Source organism: Tursiops truncatus, chromosome 2 (genome assembly GCF_011762595.2).
Source record: "Tursiops truncatus isolate mTurTru1 chromosome 2, mTurTru1.mat.Y, whole genome shotgun sequence".
Lineage (NCBI taxonomy): Eukaryota > Metazoa > Chordata > Mammalia > Artiodactyla > Delphinidae > Tursiops > Tursiops truncatus.
In genome coordinates, this window is record NC_047035.1 from 107,216,813 (window position 1) to 107,238,428 (window position 21,616).

Genomic DNA, 21,616 nt, shown 5'->3' on the forward strand with positions numbered 1-21,616 from the left:
TCAAAAAATTAAAAATAGAACTACCATATGATCTGGCAATTCCACTTCTGGATACTATCTAAAGAAAACAAAAACACTAACTTGCAAAGGTATCTGCATCCCCATGTTCATTGCTCTACTATCTACAAGAGCCAAGATATGGAAACAACCTAAGTGTCCATTGATGAATGCATGGATAAAGAAACTGTGGTGTAAATATACAATGGAATATTATTCATTGTAAAAAAAGAATGAGATCTTGCCATTTATGACAACATGGATGGGCCTTGAGGGTATTATGCTAAGTGAAATAAGTAAGACAGAGTAAGACAAATACTGTATGATCTCTCATATGTGGGATATTAAAAAACAAAGAAACAAATAAAAACAAGCTCATAGATACAAAGAACTGATTAGTGGTTGCCAGAGGTGGGGGATGGAAGGGGGGGAAATGGGTGAAGGGGGTCAACAATAACAACCAAAAAATCAATTAAAAAAAGAAAAAGAATCTCCAGAGAGCTTGTTATAATAACAAAACAGATTCCCAAGGGCTGCCAAGCTGGACTTTCTGAATCAGATTATCCAAGAGTGGGGCCTTGGACATTTTAACAAACTCCCCAGGGTATTCTTATGGATAGCAGTCAGGGCTAATCACTCCACTTATCCTAGGGAAACTTAGGCCCAAAGAGGCCTTGAGCCAGTCATCAGCAGAACCAAAATCAGAATTAGGTCTTCTGACCCCCAGTTAGATATTCTTTGCACCCCAAGACCAGAAACCTACAGGATCCAAAGAACTGCACATCATTTATTTGTTTTAATTTTCTTAAACTCAAAGTTACTAATGCCCATAGTTTAAAGAATCAAATATAGGTCATTTTACACAGCATATATGAAGACAGTTCCTCGCCTATGCAACTCCATCTGCCCCTCCCCGCAAGGAACCACTTTCAACTCTTTTAGCTGATTCTTTTGGTATTGAAGGAAACCAGACTGTCACCCCAAAATATGCCTCTTTGACATAATTATTTTGAGCTGAAGGCAATTAAGAAGCAGCAAATGCAGGAAAAGCTCTCTACCCTTCCCCTCTTTTCTGCTTAAAGGCAGGATATAAATTCTCCTTTTCTGGAGACAGATTCTTGTCAGCCCAGAAATGTACCAGGGGAGCCTACAAACCAACCTTACTCCATTAGCTCCCTCCCATATATTTACCTTCCCACAGTTTGCCATCCTTGGAAGCCTAAAACTGTTTTCCTTTGTCCTATCATTTCTCTACAAATTTATTGTTCTTTGTTGAAGATGCTATATAAGCCAGAGTTCTAAACTGCTACTTTGAGATACTTTTCATTTAAGTTTCTCAGGCATGATGTGTGCCGCATGCATTAATAAACTTTTATTTTTCTCTTGTTAATCTTTTTGTTAAAGAGACCCAGTTGAAATCCTAAGATGGCTAAAGTTTTGCCTCCTTTACAGTATTTATTCCCACCCTTGGCATCATTTGCATTTTTACGAGTATGCATCAATTTGTTATTCTTATGTGGTCTTCATAATACAGTCAGGAGGGACTGCCAGGGATGCGTGGGCACCGCGAGGTGCGTCCAGGGTCACTGGGCGCAGGCTACCAGCTCCTCCAGGGCTTGCTCACGGCGGTTGCCATGGACCAGCAGCACCTCCTTGATCCGGTCCTGCTGGAAGCCCATGTCTCTGAACTGCTCTGAGAGGCGCAGGAACTCCCCTGCCTGAGGAACAGGAGGCAGAGAGGGCGTGGGGGACTCTGTGAGGCTGGGCCTCTGCCCTGGGGAGCCCCCTCCCAGGTGGCCACTGTACATACCCCCAGAAAGCTGTGACCCCCACAGGCCAGGTGAGCCTGATCCTGGGCAGCACCTGTGGTTTTCCTGTACCTCAGTGACATGGGCTCAAACCTCCCTTCCTGTGCCAAGGAAGGGGAGCCCAGCCAGGCTGCCAGCTCTCTCTGTGCGGCTTTCCTTCCCCACTCTGGCTCACTCCTGACTCCCTGTGCTCGGGTGCTGCGCTGGGGCAGGAAGAGGAAGGCTGCATACTGGTGCCCAGAGGATGCACAGCGCAGGGTCTCTGTCCAGGCCCCAAACCCTGCCAAGGTCTCACACAGTACAGCCTCTCCCTGCCTTCCTCCTCCGGCCCCAGTGCTTGAAACTTCCCTGCCCCTCCCCACTCCTCTCCTCAGCATCTCTCTTACCCCTGCATCCCTCCCTCAGCCTCTGTGAAGACTGCTGGCCTGAGCCAACTGCCAGTTGTGGACAGGTCACATTCATCAGGCCCTTAGAATGTCCTCCTACTGGGACCACAGCCACATGCATTCTGGGTTTCCAGGTAGGCGGCACACTCCCTGAGCACAGAGTTCAAGCACCTTTCTGCTACCTATCTGGCTCCTGTCTGGGTGTCTGACAAGGAGTGAAAGTCAATGTTTGTTGTGTTGATTCAGTTAAATAACACTAAAGCCCTCTCTCCTGCTTCCTCCCCACCCCTTCCCCTTCCCCTTCCCCCTCCCCTCCCCTATCGCTTCCCCTTCCCCTACTCCTTCCCCTTCCATTACCCCTTCCCCTTCCCTTACCCCTTTCCCTTCCCCTTGGGTCCTCTCCCCTTCCCCTTCCCCTTGGGTCCTCTTGCCTTCCCTGTGTCCCATCTCCCTGGGCTGTCTCCTTCTCCCCAGGGCTGAGCAAGCAGGCTGTCTCCTGTGGCCCCCAGGCCGGCTCTGGCACTGGTCCTCCCCAGCACACCAGGCTCATGTGTGCACCCCACACCTCCCCTCCCCGGGGGCCCAGGCTGGAAGCCCTGCTGACCTGGCTCTCGGAGAACTGGAACATCTCCATGGCCTCATCCACCAGGCCTTCCTCGTAGCCCTGTCGCAATAGCCGGTCACAGGCGCTAAGGTAGCTGAGAAACTGGGCAGGAAAGGGGCACAGAGGGAAGGAGGTTAAGAGGGGTGGCAGGGGCAGCAGATGGGGTGGAGGAGGCACCCAAGGGCCTCGTTAAGGCTGAGCTCAGGGCCAGGCTGACTGGGCAACCTGCCACACACAACGTGGCCCCAGAGACCCATGAGCCAACAGAAGAGGGTCAGAGGCCTCCCCTGGGGACAGGTGGACAGCAAAGCCTCACCAACTGTCCCAAGCTGGGGGCTGGAATCCAGGAAGAGGGCTGTCAGGATGGGCTAAGGTGTTCCCAGAACCTAAGTGGGGAATAGGCCAGGGCTCAAACACGGGTATCTACCCACCACCCACCCAGGATGCTTACCCTCCCTGGTGCGCACCCACCTGTGAGAAAACAACCTCCTCTCCCACCCACAGCTGTGCACCCCACCCACCGCCAGACACATAACATCTTTGCCATCCAGGACCCCGTGGGCCCCACTCTCTGCAACAGTCCTGCACCAGCGCTGGAAAGGGGAGGGGACAGTGGAGGACCCACAGGGCGGAACATCTCTTCCAGCCACTCTCTGCTTAGTCATCAGGGGCTACTTCTGCCCTCAGGATAAAGTGCTGCCTCCCAACCCAGGTTCAGTGGCCAGCTTACCTCTGTCAGCAGCCCAGCTGCTCCCTCAGCACCCCCAGACTCCTGCACATCCAGTTCCAAGGCCAAGGCCAGCCTCACTCCTCTTCCCTGGGGAGCCTCTCCCCACCCCCCATCTCCACCAGGTGCTCCCACAGCACCCCATGCTTCCCCTCACATACAGCTTTGTAATTGCTCTACTGTCTTTCTCAACCGCTAACTTTTTGTTCCATGAGGGAAGACTTGTGTCAGTCTTGTTCACCACTGTGTTCCTAGAACCCAGCATGGCAGGCAGGCAGAAGGAGCTCAATAAATGTATGCTGTGTTTATAAAATGAATTAAGAACTACCTTCCGGGAGCTTACAGCTCAGTGGGGGCGATAAACCAGATACAGGAAAACATGAGTGCCGGGCAGATCAAAGCAGGATTTAGAATTATGGGTATAAGTGGAGGAGAAACAGGTCAGGTTTCTGCAGACCTTCAGAACTGGGCAGAAAACACAGATCGTAATAGACTCATGGTTTTCAAACTGTTTTAGCTTCTGAACTGTCCAAGCACCAGGGGGCTTCAACAGTAACAGGGTAAGGTTGAAGCTGCTCTGGGAGAACTGTGGGCAGGAGGTGGAGGGAGCCCAGAGTCCAGTGCCCCCACCTCAGGGACCCTGCTCTGGGCACATTTTGAAAACCACCCAACCAAGCTCTCCTTGCACAGTTGGGAAAACTGAAGTCTAGGCAGGGCGGGCAGCTTGCCCCAGGTCCCAGGACTAGGGCTCAGATCACCTGACCTCTTGGCCAGTGCCTTGTCCATCGGGAGGCTAGCTGCTAGAGGAGGGGCTTTGAGCTGGCTTGAAAGTAGACAGGGTTTCCGAAGGTGAAAACAAGGGCAGGGCAGATGGGGGATGCTCCCTTCACCTCTTGGTTCATCGACAGCAAAGGTTCTCAGCCTTGGTGCTGACTGTAGCTACCTGGGAGCCTTAAAACTACTGGTGCCTCAGTATCACTACCCATAAACTGCTGATGCTCACCTCCAGAGGCCCTGATATGACTGGTCAGGGGGCAGCCTGGGCACTGGGACTTTTACAGCTCTCCAGGTGATTCCTGTGTGCAGCCAAGGTTGAGAATCTCTGACTCAGTCCACACTAGTAGACCCAAGCCAGGCTGCATATCAGAACCATGCATATCAGAACCATCTGCAGATCTTCTAAAATGATAGGGCCCTGGGCCCACTCCAGATCCACTGATTGGGACTCTGCAGAGTAGGTCCTGAGAATCTGCATTTGTAAGGATTCTCTATCTTGGTCAGTTACCAGGCCTATCTCAGGCCCCACAGTAGGTGAGGATGTCACCATCAGACTCCAGGATGGGACCTCCAGCAGTTATTGATTATAAACACATATTCCCCTCTATTCTGTGAATGGGGAAAGTGAGGCTCAAAGAGGGGACCTGATGTGCCTAGAGTCCCATGGCAAGTCTCGGCCCAGCCTATGGACCCTCACACATGCCACCCACACCTGTCCTGCAGGCAGTCAGTAGACACATCGATCCTTGTGGAAGGAGGGAAGGAGTGATGGACAAAGCTTATCTTTTGTATCTCTTCCTCTCTCCTTCTTTCTTCCAAGTGCCCTGTCTCTATCACCTGATGCCCCCCCTCCTGGAGCATCCGTCGTTCATCTCTTTTCAAAACGATTTACTGTGGTATTTGTCTTTCAAAGGGAGAAGGGCTGTGAACCTAAAGGAGATGCTCAGTTAATGGTGGAGCTTCACAGAACAGAGAGGAATACTAACTTGGTGGGGGAGGATAGATGAAGTCATCCAATGGCCCTTCAGGCCCACCCCTTAGTGCCTGGCCCCTGACTGCTCACTGGGAGAAGACTCACCAGGCAGGTGGTCAGTCTATGTCTGGAAACACAACGTTCCTGATGCAGTGAGATTCTCCCAGCCCACCCACAGGGAGGCCAGTGCCCTGTGCTGCCTCCAGCTAATCTTCAGACTCCCACAGTGATGGCCCGAGACCCCAGCCTTGTCACAGGGTCTGGAGGGACTGAAGAGGCATGTCAGAGTCCCTACCATGGACTTGGCCCCTCACAGCCCTCCTGGACAGCTTCTTGGCCAAGGTCCTGGCTTTTCAGCGGCAGCTGAAGGTGGAGGCAACTTCTTAAATCTCAGATCAGCCTAAGGTGCTGCCCTGGAAGGTTCTCACACAGAAACTATCTGTCCCTTCAGGAACTGCCTTAGCTACAGAGAATCACTTCTCTCAAGTCACCCTCTTCCCACAACGGTGACTGACTGAAGCAGAAGTATGAAGGCCTGACCATCTCATCCCCAATTAGGACAACTCTGAAGGGCCATATATGCTTCCAAGCTGTGGAGTTGGCTTTCACTGTGTCTACAAAGCTCAACCTCTCCCTCTACCCATCCTTGCTTCTGTCATTTCCCTTACCCAGAAGTTGTTCCCAAGGGTCTCCTTAATAAATATCCTGTATGCCAAACTCCATTGGAGTCTGCTTCCTGGGGAACCTAACCTACAATACTGGTTTTCCCCATAGCTCCTAGCTGCATCTAAACACCCAAGAAGTGCCCAGCAAATACTGATGACTAGATTGATGGATGGGTAGATGGAAAGAGAGAGAGATGGATATGGGTACGGATAAACTGTTGAGGGAAGTGGTAAGAGCTGTGCTATCCAATATGGTAGCCAGTAGCCACATGTGGCTATTTACCTTTAAATTTTAATTAATTACAATCAATTAAAATTCTCAGTCACACTAGCCACATTTCAAGTAACCACACATAGCTAGTGGCTACTGTATTGGACAACACAGGAATAAAACATCTCTCCTGCTGCAGAAAGTGTTATTGGGCAGCTCTGGAGAGATTCGTGGCTGCCCAAAGCTCCAGTCTTCTGTATCTGGGGCAGAGACTGGGACAGGAGTAGAATATTGAGACTCCCCAAGTAGGTATGGGGATTCCTGATAAACTCCTATGGAGGTGGTAGCATTAGGGTCTAGAAACTTGCTCACAACCCCCAAAAATTGATTCCAAGCTGAAATTCTGCCTCTAGAGAAAAACATAAAGTATCTTCAAGTTGAAGATAAAAAGAGCGTGGCCACTCACTGGGCTCCAGCTCCTCAGCCCCCCAGTTCTGGGTCCTCCACTCACCTGGCTCAGGCTCTGCCGCCCAGTCTTCTGTAGAGCCATGATAGCCCTGTGCAAGGGATACCCCAGGGCGACCACTGGCCCGATGAGGTCTTGCTCCTCCTGGCTCAGGGCGGACAGCAAATCAGCAGAATCAGGGTGCAATCTGTGGGTGGCGAGAGGCTGGGGCACCTGCCCAGGAGGTGGCAGGCAGGTATGCGGGCTGAGGGACTGAAACACAAACAAGTGGATGTGTCAGTTACCATGGAGGTGACAGCTGGCTAGGCAGGACATTTTTAAAGATGCCTTTATGTACCACCCTCTCTACAGAGTGTAGGGGCTAATATTGTGAGGAGCTTGGAGTCCTGCAGACCTGGATTCAAATCCCAGCTCTCCACTGTTTACTCAGTTTACTCATGTGTAAAGTGGATGCAATTATACCAGATCCCCCACAGGGTTATTACAAGGCTTAAATAAGACAAGGTGAGAAAACTGATTAGCAAAGGGCCTGGCATACAGAAACTGCCAGTAGATGATAATACTTACTGCTTAAAACAACCCTGAAAGAGAAATATGATAGGCTCATTCTACTTTACAGATATTGAAGTCAAGGTTCAGACAACTTAATGACCTGGTAAGCAACACACTTTTGGGACCTGAACCCTACTCAGAATCAAATCCAGGGTTCTTTACCCCAAACCTTAGTAAGGGGGAAGCAGGGGTGATCTTCCCAGCCAGATCTTCCTTCTTGAGTTTGGCTGGCTGGGGCTTGGCTGGGCATGGAGTAGGGTAGGAACTGGGTACAGCTGTGGTGTTGGGGAAACCCACACAGACCCTGGACTAAGGAGGGTGGCTTGAAGGCATTTCAATTGGTTTGGCTGGCATCACCCCTAACCCGTCCCCCATGAAGAAGCATCCATCTGCTAACCCCGAACATACCGCCCTGTCCCCTCCTCCCTAAGAAAAGCCTAGCTGCTGCCCTGACTTCAGGAGCAGAGTGCATGTGACATGTGAATTCCCCACCCATCCTCATCTTCTCAGGGGTTTCCCTGCCATGACCTCATCCTAGGATCCGCTCTTTACCCCAGGTGAAAAACATGCAAATCTTAGGATTTGAGTCTACTCTTGTGACCTTGAAAAAGATTCTTACCTGCTCTCTGCCTCAGTTTCCTCCCCTTCAGAACATCTGCCCCATCCTCCCCCCAACCCCGCTGTAGGATTGTTGCTAGAGTTAAATTTAATTGGGACCAGGGAAGAGCCATCCTGGCATCGGCAGCTAGTCCGTGATGTGGGCGTGGCCTGTGCAGTTTACACAGTCTCTTCTCTGTTCGCTTTAAATAACTGTGTGAGGGGTTGCTGCCCACTTTACAGGTAGAGAAGAGATGGCTCAGGGCAGTTCAGTGACTTGCCTAAGCTCACACAGCAGTGAGTGGGAAATGCCAGACCTTGAATCTGTCTTTTGGATTTAATTTCACCTTGGCCTTATTCTGTTGCATCTCCTGGCCTGACTGTGGAACTGCTGGGGGGAAGAAAGCTGTGCCTAACTGCCACCTCCTGCTACTAATGCTGACCTAACCCATCTGTTCCAGATCCAGGTTTTGTGGAGTTTGATACTTACACAGTCTGGACCACTTAAAGAAAAAAGACACAGTTACGGATATAAAACTATGTACAAGGCCTTGGAAGGAGCTAGTGAGGGGCCTGAGGCTTAAGCTTCATTGGCTTCACCATATGTTCATATCTGCTCCCAGTTCTTCTTGGTACACATCCTCTGTCCTGAAGCCTTCCCATCCTGCAGCAACCCTCACCTCTCTCTCAATACCTGATTCCTCCCACTGTACAGTGCTGCCTTGTCTCACACTTCCTTGCCCAACTCTCCTTGTCCTGTGCGTTTGACCTGGTCTCTTCCAACCCAGTCTCTTGAAGGAAGTAACTGTACAGTGAATATTCCTTGATTGAGCCTTCCCCTCACTCATCCTACAGCAAGCCTTGCTGGGTGGGAAGCCCTAGATCTGAGCCACATTCACTGATTCAACAGACATTCACTGAGCACCCCCTATGGGCCAAGTGTGCTGCTGGGTGCTGTGGAAACAAACATAAATGCGATCCAGTCGCTGCCCTAGAAGAATCATATTCCATTGGAAGAGACAGACAGATATTGGGTAATTACAGTTATTGTGACATGCACCCTAATAGAAGCAAAGAAGGCACAGTGAGAAACAGGGATTAGGGACCTATGAGCAGGGAATATTCTAGGCAAAGGGCCACAGGAAGGACTGCATGGTATAGGGTCAGGTGAGAGCAGGTAGGGAGGAGGAGCACGGAGAGGAGGGGACCAAGGCTTCGAACCAGGCCGGAGACCCAGACTGCGGGGGCCTCACTGCTGAGATGTGGCCTCGGCCAAGGGGGCAGTTTCCTTACCGCAACCACGGGCCTGTGGCTCCGCAGCGGAGGCACGTCGCCAGCCGTGGAGGGCCGCGGGGGCAGCGCAGGGGTGCTGGGGAGCGATGGCTCGGGGCCCGGGGGTGGCACTGGGGCGCTGGGGAGCGGGAGTGCCGGGCCCAGGGGTGACGTGGGGCCAGGGCAGAGGCTCAGAGCTCGGTGGCGGATGCGGTGCAGGAGACTGCGGGGGCGGGCGGCCAGTCTGCACTCAGAGAGCCGCCGCCGCGCCCCGGCCAGCTCCGACCTCACGCCGCGCAGCACGTCCAGCGAGCACCGGTGTTGGCTCAGGCTGGGGCTCGCCGAGGAGCTGGGCTGGGGGCTGCAGGGATCCGGCTCTTCCTCCATGGTAGAGAAGGCTTCTTCCTCATCCTGGTCCTTCTCCTCCACCTCTTCCTCCTCAGGATGCTCCTGCGGTCTAGCCTCAGGACCTTCCGCTGCGGCAGGCATGGGCTCCAGCCCTTGCTCAGGGCTGACCAGCAAGAGCCAGGCGGGAGGGGCTGAAGCTGCCCCCGGGGCATCGCACTGGACCTGGCAGGGTCCCCGGACTACAGCCTCCACCCAGAAGAGTGCCCTCCTCTCCAGGCTGAAGTCATACTGCGGAAAGAAGGCCGAATGAGGCTCCGTCAGGCAAACCAGGGCCGGGGGCGCACCCCTACCTTCTGGCCTCTGGGGAACCTATTCAGGCATAGACTCACCAGGCCTGGACAGTTTCTGATTCTAAGCCCCAGGCATTCATCGCAGCCCACCCTCACCCTTAGTTTTAGCTAGCACTGGGGTGGATGGATATCAATAACAATTTAACGGCAAACTGTGCAGGAAGGACAAAGTGAGGAATAGGTTAATAGACTGAAACAGTGAAAACAAATATCTAAGTCCCTTTGCCATTCAGTATATAATTGAACAACAGGGGCTTAAAAAAATTCTCCAACAAAACTTGTTCTTAGCAAAGAAGCTTTCACTTGAGCCCAGAATCATTTGTCACTGAGCAGTTGGCTTTGGAGGCCAGCCCAGGCCTGCCAACCTCTCTGTGGAGTGGTACTTGCCCCCATCCCATTCGCTGCCATCCAAGGTTACTTTGGGGCCCAGGAAATGTAAAAATTGCCAATTTTTGTTGAACTCTACTTACTAGGTCCTAATGTTATTCCTATTTCCAGATTACCAAAATGAGGCTCAGAAAATTTGATTTGCTGGTGGTCAGATTAGTGGTGAGTGGTTGAGCTGGGATTCCTCTGTCCCTCTGACTGTAGTGCTTTCTCCACTACAGATCAAGCCAACTAAAAAATAAATCTGGAGCCCACATAAATAACCTAAATTGAGAGTTTGTAAATGAGGCAAAAATAAAATATTCCCGGTACCTACCATTAAAATTTAGAACTGGAAATATAAAACTCCATTAAAAAATATAAATATTCTCAAAAGGCAATTTCAGTGCTCAATGATGGCCAGTTAAGCCTGGGGGAAGTGGTGTGTGTGGGGAAAATGGGAGGCAGAAAGGCAGACAGGCACTGCCCCCTCCCACCCCTGAATGACCCTATGTTGGAGAGAGGAACATAACTTAGCTGTTCTAAGTGTGGCACCCTGAGTGCACCTTATTTCTCTCTGTATTCTCAGGGCCCAAGGCAGTTCTGGCCCCAAGGGCATATTTGTAATTGTGTGCAGAATAAATGGACAGAGAAAGAGATTGGAGCAAAATAAGTGGGTTGTGAAGGACAGAGGAGTGAAAAAGACAACTTCAGAACTGATGAGGCAGTCATGGAGAGAAAGAGACTGAGAGATAATGAGACAGTCAACAGGACTTAAGGAATAAAAGGATACAAAGACCCAGGCTGAACAACCAGTAAGACAGGAATACAGCCCCATCCACCAAAAAAAAAAAAAAAAAAGAAAGAAAGAAACGACAAAAAAATATGTTATGACGAAGGAGCAAGGTAAAAACCTACAAGACCAAATAAATGAAGATGAAATTCACAACCTACCTGAAAAATAATTCAGAGTAATGATAGTAAAAATGATCCAAAATCTCGGAAACAGAATGGAGAAAATACAAGGGATGTTTAACAAGGATCTAGAAGAACTAAAGCGCAAACAAACAGTGATGAACAACACAATAACTGAAATTAAAAATACTCTAGAAGGAATCAATAGCAGAATAACTGAGGCAGAAGAATGGATAAGTGAGCTGGAAGATAGAATGGTGGAAATAACTGTTGTGGAGCAGAATAAAGAAATAAGAATGAAAAGAATTGAGGACAGCCTCAGAGACCTCTGGGACAACACTAAATGCACTAATATTCAAATTATAGAGGTCCCAGAAGAAGAGAAAAAGAAAGGGTCTGAGAAAATATTTGAGGAGATTATAGTTGAAAACTTCCCTAACATGGGAAAGGAAATAGTCAGTCAAGTCCAGGAAGTACAGAGAATCCCATACAGGATAAATCCAAGGAGAAACACTCAGAGACACATATTAATCAAACTATCCAAAATTAAGTACAAAGAAAAAATATTAAAAGCAACAAATAACATACAAGGGAATCCCCATAAGGTTAACAGCTGATCTTTCAGCAGAAACTCTGCAAGCCAGAAGGGAGGGGCAGGACATATTTAAAGTGATGAAAGGGGAAAACCTACAACCAAGATTACTCTACCCAGCAAGAATCTCATTCAGATTTTTTTTTTTTTAAAGAAAGGTGGCTAATGAGTCTTTTTTTTTTAATTATTTTATTTTTTTATTTTTGGCTGTGTTGTGTCCTCATTGCTGCACACAGGCTTTCTCTAGTTGCAGCGAGCAGAGGCTACTCTTCATTGTGGTGCACAGGCTTCTCATTGCAGTGGCTTCTCTTGTTGCAGAGCATGGGCTCTACGCATGTGGGCTTCAGTAGTTGTGGCACGCGGGCTTTAGAGCACAGGCTCAATAGTTGTGGCGCATGGGTTTAGTTGCTCCGCAGCATGTGGGATCTTCCTGGACCAGGGATTGAACCCGTGTCCCCTGCATTGGCAGGCAGGTTCTTATGCACTGCACCACCAGGGAAGCCCTCTCATTCAGATTTGACAGAGAAATCACGAGCAAAAGCTATGAGAATTCAGCACCACCAAACTAGCTTTACAACAAATGCTAAAGGAACTTCTCTAAGTGGGAAATACAAGAGAAGAAAAAGACCCACAAAAACAAACCCAAATCAATTAAGAAAATGGTAATAGGAACATATATATCGATAATCACATTGAATGTAAATGGATTAAATGCTCCAACCAAAAGACATAGACTGGCTGAATGGATACAAAAACAAGACCCTTATATATGCTGTCTACAAGAAACCCACTTCAGACCTAGGGACACATACAGACTGAAAGTGAGGGGATGGAAAAAGATATTCCATGCAAATGGAAATCAAAAGAAAGCTGGAATACCAATTATCATATCAGATAAAATAGACTTTAAAATAAAGACTGTTGGGGACTTCCCTGGTGGCGCACTGGTTAAGGTTCCACCTGCCAATGCAGGAGACATGGGTTCAAGCCCTGCTCCAGGAAGATCCCACATGCCGCGGAGCAACTAAGCCTGTGCACCACAGCTATGGAGCCTGCGCTCTAGAGCCCGTGAGCCACAACTACTGAGCCTGCGTGCCACAACTACTGAAGCCTGAACGCCTAGAGCCCATGCTCCGCAACAAGAGAAGCCACCACAATGAGAAGCCTGTGCACCGCAATGAACAGTAGCCCCCGCTCGCCACAACTAGAGAAAGAACATGCATAGCAATGAAGACCCAATGCAGCCAAAAATAAATAAATAAATACATTTATTTCTAAAAAAGAAAAAAAAATATTCCATGCAAATAGAAATCACAAGAAAGCTGGAATAGCAATACTCATATCAGATAAAATAGACTTTAAAATAAAGACTGTTGGGGGCTTCCCTGGTGGCGCAGTGGTTAAGAATCTGTCTGCCAAGGCAGGGGACATGGGGTTGAACCCTGGTCCGGGAAGATCACACATGCTGTGGAACAACTAAGCCCATGCACCACAATGATTGAGCCTGCACTTTAGAGCCTGTGAGTCACAACTACTGAGCCCTCATGCCACAACTACTGAAGCCTGCGCACCTAGAGACCGTGCTCCACAACAAGAGAAGCCACCATAATGAAGAGTAGCCCCCACTCACTGTAGTTAGAGAAAGCCCATGCACACCAACGAAGACCCAATGTAGCCAAAAACAAATAAATAAAATAAATTTTAAAAATTTATAAAAATAAATAAAAGTTTTTAAAAAATAAAAATATAAAGACTGTTACAAGAGATAAGGAAGACACTACATAATGATCAAGGAACCAATCCAAGAAGAAAACATAACAATTATAAATATTTATGCATCCAACATAGGAGCACCTCCATACATAAGGCAAATGCTAACAGCCATAAAAGGAGAAATTGACAGTAACACAATAATAGTGGGGGACTTTTAACACCTCACTTACAATAGACAGATCATCCAGACAGAAAATAAATAAGGAAACACAAGCTTTAAAAGACACAGTAGATCAGATAGACTTAATTGATATTTTGAGGACATTCCACCCAAAAGTGGAAGAATACACTTTCTTCTCAAGTGCACACGGAACATTCTCCAGAATAGATGACATCTTGGGTCACAAATCAAGCCTTGGAAAATTTAAGAAAATTGAAATTGTATCAAGCATCTTTTCTGACAACAACACCATGAGATTAGAAATCAATTACAGGGAAAAAAAACAGTAAAAAACACAAATACATGGAGGCTAAACAGTGTGCTGCTAAATAACCAAGAGATCACGAAAGAAATCAAAGAAGAAATAAAAATATACCTAGAAACAAATGACAATGAAAACGTGATGATCCAAAACCTATGGGATGCAGCAAACGTAGTTCTAAGAGGGAAGCTCCCAGCAATTCAAGCTCACCTCAAGAAACAAGAAAAATCTCAAATAAATATTCTAACCTTACACCTAAAGCAACTAGAAAAAGAAGAACAAAGAAAACGCAAAGTTAGTAGAAGGAAAGAAATCATAAAGATCAGAGCAGAGATAAATGAAATAGAAACGAAGAAAATGATAGCTAAGATCAATAAAACTAAAAGTTGGTTCTTTGAGAAGATAAACAAAATTGATAAACCTTTAGCCAGACTCATCAAGAAGAAGAGGGAGAAGATTCAAATCAATAAAATTAGAAATGAAAAAGGAGAGATTACAACTGAAACACAGAAATACAAAAGATCCTAAGAGACTACTACAAGCAACTCTATGCCAATAAAATGGACAACCTGGAAGAAATGGACAAACCCTTGGAAAAGTACAACCTTCCAAGATTGAACCAGGAAGAATTAGAAAATATAAACAGACCAATCACAGGTAATCAAATTGAAACTATAATTGAAAATCTTCCAACAAACAAAAGTCCAGGACTAGATGGCTCCACAGGTGAATTCTATCAAACATTTAGAGAAAAGTTTAGAGAAAAGTTAACACCTATCCTCAAACTCTTCCAAAAAATTGTGGAGGGAGGAACACTCCCAAACTCATTCTACAAGGCCACCATCACCCTGATACCAAAACCAGACAAAGATATCACAAAAGAAGAAAATTATAGACCAATATCACTGATGAACATAGATGCAAAAATCCTCAACAAAATACTAGCAAACAGAATCCAACAACACATTAAAAGGATCATACATTATGATCAAGTGGGATTTATCCCAGGGATGCAAGGATTCTTCAATATATGCAAATCAACCAATGTGATACACCATATTAACAAATTGAAGCATAAAAACCATATGATCATCTCAATAGATGCAGAAAAAGCTTTTGCCAAAATTCAACACCCATTTATGATAAAAACTCTCCAGAAAGTGGGCATAGAGGGAACCTACCTCAACATAATAAAGGCCATGTACGACAAACCCACACCAAACATCATTCTCAATGGTGAAAAACTGAAAGCATTTCCTCTAAGATCAGAAACAAGACAAGGATGTCCACTCTCATCACTATTATTCAACATAGTATTGGAAGTCCTAGCCACGGCAATCAGAGAAGAAAAAGAAATAAAAGGAATAAAAATTGAAAAGAAGAAGTAAAACTGTCAGTGTTTGCCGATTACATGATACTATACATAGAAAATCCTAAAGATGCCACCAAAAAACTACTAGAACTAATCAATGAATTTGGTAAGGTTGCAGGATACAAAATTAATGCACAGAAATCTCTGGCATTCCTATACACTAACAATGAAAGAGAAATTAAGGAAACACTCCCATTTACCATTGCAACAAACAGAATAAAATACCTAGGAATAAACCTATCTAAGGAGGCAAAAGACCTGTACTCAGAAAACTATAAAACACTGATAAAAGAAATCAAAGGTAACATAAACAATTGGAGAGACATACCATACTCCTGGATTGGAAGAAGCAGTATTGTGAAGATGACTATACTACCCAAAGCAATCTACAGGTTCAATGCAATCCCTGTCAAATTACCAATGGCATTTTTCACAGAACAAGAAATTTTACAATAAGTATGGAAACACAAAAGACCCCGAATAGCCAAAGCAATCTTAAGAAAGAAAAATGGAGCTGGAAGAATCAGGCTCCCTGACTTCACACTATACTACAAAGCTATAGTAATCAAGACAGTATGGTACTGGCACAAAAACAGAAATATAGATCAATGGAACAGGATAGAAAGCTCAGAGATAACCCATGCACATATGGTCACCTTATCTTTGATAAGGGAGGCAAGAATATACAATGGAGAAAAGACAGCCTCTTCAATAAGTGGTGCTGGGAAAACTGGACAGCTACATGTGAAAGAATGAAATTAGAACACTCTCTAACACCATACACAAATATAAACTCAAAATGGATTAAAGACCTAAATGTAAGGCCAGACACTATCAAATTCTTAGAGGAAAACATAGGCAGAACATTCTATGACATAAATCACAGCAAGATCCTTTTTGACCCACCTCCTAGAGACATGGAAATAAAAACAAAAATAAACAAATGGGACCTAATGAAACTTAAAAGCTGTTGCACAGCAAAGGAAACCATAAACAAGATGAAAAGACAACCCTCAGGATGGGAGAAAATATTTGCAAATGAAGCAACTGACAAAGGATTGATCTCTAAAATATACAAATAGCTCATGCAGCTCAATATTGAAAAAACAAACAAGCCAATCCAAAAATGAGTGGAAGACCTAAATAGGTATTTCTCCAAAGACATACAGATGGCCAACAAATACATGAAAAGATGCTCAACATCAATAATCATTAGAGAAATGCAAATCAAAACCACAACCTCACACCAGGCAGAATGGCCATCATCAAAAATCTACAAACAATAAATGCTGGAGAGGTTTGGAGAAAAGGGAACCCTCCTGCACTGTTGGTGGGAATGTAAACTGATACAGCCACTATGGAGAACAGTATGGCAGTTCCTTAAGAAAACTAAAAATATAACTACCATATGACCCAGCAATCCCACTACTGGGCATATACCCTGAGAAAACCATAATTCAAAAAGAGTCATGTACCACGATGTTCATTGCAGCACTATTTACAATAGCCAGGACATTGAAGGAACCTAAATGTCCATCTACAGATGAATGGATAAAGAAGATGTGGCACATATATGCACTGGAATATTACTCTGCCATAAAAAGGAACGAAATTGAGTTATTTGTAGTGAGGTGGATGGACCTAGAGACTGTCATACAGAGTGAAGTAAGTCAGAAAGAGAAAAACAAATACCGTATACTAACGCGTATATATGGAATTTTAAAAAGCGGTACTGATGAACCTAGTGGCAGGACAGGAATAAAGACGCAGATGTATAGAACGGGCTTGAGGGCACAGGGGGAGAAGGGGAAGCTGGGATGAAGTGAGAGAGTAGCATGGACATATATACACTGCCAAATGTAAAATGGATGACTAGTGGGAAGCTGCTGCATAGCACAAGGAGATCAACTTGATGCTTTGTGACGACCTAGAGGGATGGGATAGGGAGGGTGGGAGGGAGACTCAAGAGGGAGGGGATATGGGGATATATGTATACATATAGCTGATTCACTTTGTTGTACAGCAGAAACTAACATAACATTGTAAAGCATTTATAGTCCAATAAAGATGTGAAAAAAAAATACCAGCACTTGTGATTTGTGGAAGCTAAGCAAGATGATTCTAAATTTCAATATGAAAAACCAATAAGAATAGCCAGAAAAACTCTGGGGACAAAAAGAGAAATAAGGGGGACTGGCCCTACCAGCTGTTAATATATATTATAAAACCTCAATAATTAAAGCTAAGGCACTGGCACAGATAGACTAAAGGTACAGAACAGAAAGTCCAGAAATAGAAATTAATATCTATGGGACTCAGTAAATAATAAGGTGGCATCTCAAGCAATGGGAAGAAGATGGTGTTAGTCAAAAATGGTGTTAGTCAGCTGAAAGGAAATAAAGTTGGATCCATCCTCACATCATACACGAGGGTGAATTCCAAAAGGATCGAAGATTCAATTTTATGAAATGAAACCATAAAAGTACTAGGAGAAAACAGGAGAGAAATCCTTTATAACCTCAAGTGGGAAAACATTTCTCTGAATTGAAATTGAGAAGCCATGAAAGTACACACACGCACATGTGAAAATCTGCATGGCAAATATACCCCATAAGCAAGGTCAAAGGCAAATGACAACTGGAAGGAAAACAGCTCTGATAACACAGACTAATATAGGAGTGCCTAGAAATAGATAAGAAAAAGACCAACAGCCCAACAGGGAAATGGACAAAAGATATGGACAGTCCACAGAAAAGGGAATACAGATGGCTCTTAAACACATGAAAAGCTGCTCAACCTCACTAAGGATAAGAGAAAGGCAAAATAAAACTACACTGAGATACCATTTGCCTATCCCTGGGCAAAGATCCAAAATCTTATGACTCTCGGTTGGGGAGTGGAGCTGAGGTATAGGCCTCTTGTAGAGCGCTGGTTGGATGTAAGTCAATATAACCCTTATGGAGAGCAATATGGCAACACACTTCAATTCAAAAGGACATCTGCATAGTCTTTCCCTGCAGCATTGTTTGTAATGGCAAAAGACTGGGAAGAACCTAAGTGTCCATCAAGAGGGGATTCATTCAATAAAGTACGATGTATTCATTTAACGCAATACAGTGAAAAACAAAGTGAAGAAGCTTTCTATGTATTGATATGGAAGGTGTTAAAATATATTAGGTGAAAAAAATCAAGACAAACAGTGTATATAAAATGCTACCCTTGGTGTAAAAAAGGAAGAAATAGCTGTATTTGCTTTTATATACACACATAAGAATCTCCAGAAGAATACATTTTAAAAAATGAGTAACAGAGGTCACCAGTGAGGTGGGGACAGGACAGATGGGAAGGTGTCAGTGGAAGGCTTTTCACTCTTTCAGGGTAGGCAAACTGTCTGGGAGCCAAACCGACCTCCAACCTTGTTTTTATAAATAAAGTGTTATTGGAACACAGCCATACCCATCCACTACTTTCTGTAATCTCTATGGCCCTTTCTCCCTACAACAGCAGAGTTAAGTAATTGCCAGTTTTTACTATCTGGTTCTTTACAGAAAATGTTTGTTGACCCTTGTGCTATACCTATATATACATATATATACATTATATATATGTATTTCATTTCAAACTGTATGAATATATTTTCTTTCTAAAAATTTTAATTGACAAAAGGGAAATTAACTCTGATTAAAGGGATGATGAAACTATGATGAAACAACAAAACACAGACTTGTTGAGGCTCCTTGGGAAGGCAGTAGGGTACAGGGAGTGGACATGGGCTTTGGGGTCTGATCACGTTGGAGTCCTGGCTGTGTCACTTACAAGCCACATGACCCTGTTGGTCACCTGGGTGGAAACTTTGGTTTCCTGTGCCATGGGGAAGGAACACCCACCTGCTAAACGGGTCATAAAAATGAGAGAGAAGAGTGAACGTATAAAGAGCACCTAGCATGGGCCTGGTGCATAGCAGGTGCTCAATAAATGGTAGCTATTTTTTTCTTTTTTTCTCTTAGGCCACTACAGGTTCATCTGATAATCTAACTACTAGCTATAACATTGTTGCTATGGGAAAATGTGTTTCAAGTTCCAAACACTGGGAATACAGCCCAGTACATTTGGAAGACTGACCAGGAGAGGCTGTAAATCATACTTGGAGTCTCTATTTGATTATTTGCCACAGCAGTAAAAGAAATGGAGGCTCAGGAAGGGAAACAGGCACAAGGGAGTACAGATGCCCACCCTGAGAACAGGAGGCAGAGACAGGGCCAGCACATGGGCTAGGACACTAGACATAGACTTGGCAGAAGGGTACACATTTCTGCTTCGAGGAGAAATAACCTTCAGAATAGCCTCTTCCCAGCTTGCTTTGAGCCCAGCAGAGAGGGAAAAGTTGTGATAGTCTACCTCCCCTGGAGTTTACTAAAGCAAGTTCCTCTTCCCAACAATACAGGCTCTACTGCCAGAGGGCCCACAGCACAGGCTGCCTGGGGAGGGCAAGAACTCCTGCCCCACAGAGCGTGGGCCACTGGACACTGTGCTCTGGGCTTTACAAAGCTTATTTCTGTTCTGGGTCCTAAGGAGCTTAAGTGCAACTCCAGGGTCTGCAGATAAGTCTCCTGCTCCTGTCCCCAGAGGCCACTCATGCCTCTCTACCTGACCCTCCCCAGGCCTCTCCTTCCTGGACTATGCTCTCTGCACCTCACTTCCCACAACCCTTTTTTTTGCCCTCGAACATTATCTGTCTGATGGCTCTCATGTTCCAATCCTTCTCTTAGCTATCAGGAAATGATCTAGAGTCAGGACCTGGGTTTTAGTCCTGCCACTGCCACTAACTTTGGACAAATCATTTCCCTTCTCTGAGCCTCAGGTCCTCATATGCAAAAGTGAATGAGAGCTGAACTAGATCCTCAAACTTTCCTACAAAGTTAGCCCACACAGCGCTGACTGAGGACAGAAGAGCCCAAGGACTCTGTCCCAAGAGACCCAACATGAGCTCCACAGTTCTCTGCAAGCCTTTTCTTTCATTTTTTAAAAATTCATGTGAATTTTGCCTTCTACCCCATGATACATCTGTGTTATAATATAAATGCAATAGGTTTCCTCCTAAATCTTCAAGTAAATTTGACTCACTTGGAAGTTAAATAATCATGTTTATCCTGAGGGTATGTGATACCACCATATATACTGGGTGCATATCCCAGTGTGAGCTGTGGGGCAAGGGGTGCCTCAAGGGTGCCCCCAGGGTAGATGTGCTTTGGGTCTGTGGAATAGTAATCCCTTCTGATGTGTCCCATGTAACTGTCTGCATTTTAATGGAGGATTCTGGAGATAGTATCTTAGCCCAACTAAGTGATTCTAATGGTGGAATTTTAGAATTGGCAGCAGGCTGATAGAGAACAGAGGAATTGGAGCATCCTTGCTATGACTCTCAGTTACTCTATATAGGCAACCTTCCAGTTATTCTAAACTTAAAATAAGACCCACTAAATAGCCCCCAACACCAGGACACTAGCCTTCTTCATGAAATATCTTTTCCTCTTGGGTTATTTCTGAACATCCTAGAATATACCAGAACAGGACTGGCTGCCAGTTAAAATCAAGGAACAAGGGACCTAATGAGGCTCAGCATCAGACCCAGAGACCCAGGGATGAGAAGACAGAAAGAGAGATATACTTACCATAGAACCCAGCAGAAGCTCCCTGCAGTCTGGGACACTGAGCTCTGGCCCAGGGAGGGGCTCTGTGCCTATCACAAAGCCCTTGGGCACCTTGAAGGGGACACCATCCAGGGCATTCATTCTGTCAGAGGAAGATGGTGGAGATGGCTGAGCAGGGCTGGGGCAGGCCTCCTGCTGGCAGGGAGAGAGCGAATTCCTGCGGACCAGGCTCAGGTCTCAAATGGCTCACTGCTCTCCTATGTGGTGACTTCGCCGAGCCCCACAGAGCCAGGAAGGGAAAGGCCCGTGCTGCCTAAGGGAGGAAATGAATAAAACAAGAGCATTCAAACCGACAGCAACTGACTATTTCATGTTTAAGTTTTGCTCTCTAGACCACTGTTTCCCAAAACACGGTTTGCAACACTAGTTCTAAAGCATTTCATCAAGTTTGCACCCAAATGGTTAAGAAAGAAATATCAAACTACACAAACTCTTCCAGAAAAGAAGGAATACATCCTAACTTGTTTTGATTTCATCATCACCTTAATACCAAACCTGGGGGCTTCCCTGGTGGCGCAGTGGTTAAGAATCCGCTTGCCAATGCAGGGGACATGGGTTCAAGTCCTGGTCCAGGAAGATCCCACATGCTGTGGAGCAACTAAGCCCACGCACCACAACTACTGAGCCCGCGAGCCACAACTACTGAGCCCGCCCGCCTAGAGCCCGTGCTCCGCAACAAGAGAAGCCACCGCAATAAGAAGCCTGCACGCCACAGGGAAGAGTAGCCCCTGC

The 21,616-nt window shown here is 45.9% G+C and overlaps 1 protein-coding gene across 3 annotated transcripts in view; it reads right to left on the bottom strand.

Moving 5' to 3' along the window:
* Positions 1–771: 771 nt before the first annotated feature.
* UBAP1L (ubiquitin associated protein 1 like) overlaps positions 772–21,616 on the bottom strand; it is a 28,481-nt gene continuing 7,636 nt past the window's right edge. Inside the window, exons 3-7 of one of the 3 annotated variants that reach the window (XM_033851823.2) lie at positions 20,846–21,137; positions 9,057–9,671; positions 6,660–6,866; positions 2,796–2,897; positions 772–1,715 (exon numbers count right to left, since the gene is read on the bottom strand). In XM_033851823.2, the coding sequence (XP_033707714.1) occupies positions 1,581–1,715; positions 2,796–2,897; positions 6,660–6,866; positions 9,057–9,671; positions 20,846–20,965 (1,179 nt within the window). In that variant the 5' untranslated portion in view covers positions 20,966–21,137 and the 3' untranslated portion in view covers positions 772–1,580. Of the gene's footprint in view, positions 1,716–2,795; positions 5,230–6,659; positions 6,867–9,056; positions 9,672–20,845; positions 21,138–21,616 lie in introns of those variants that run through there. The other 2 variants (XR_004525205.2, XR_012329475.1) reach the window with 2 other exon arrangements.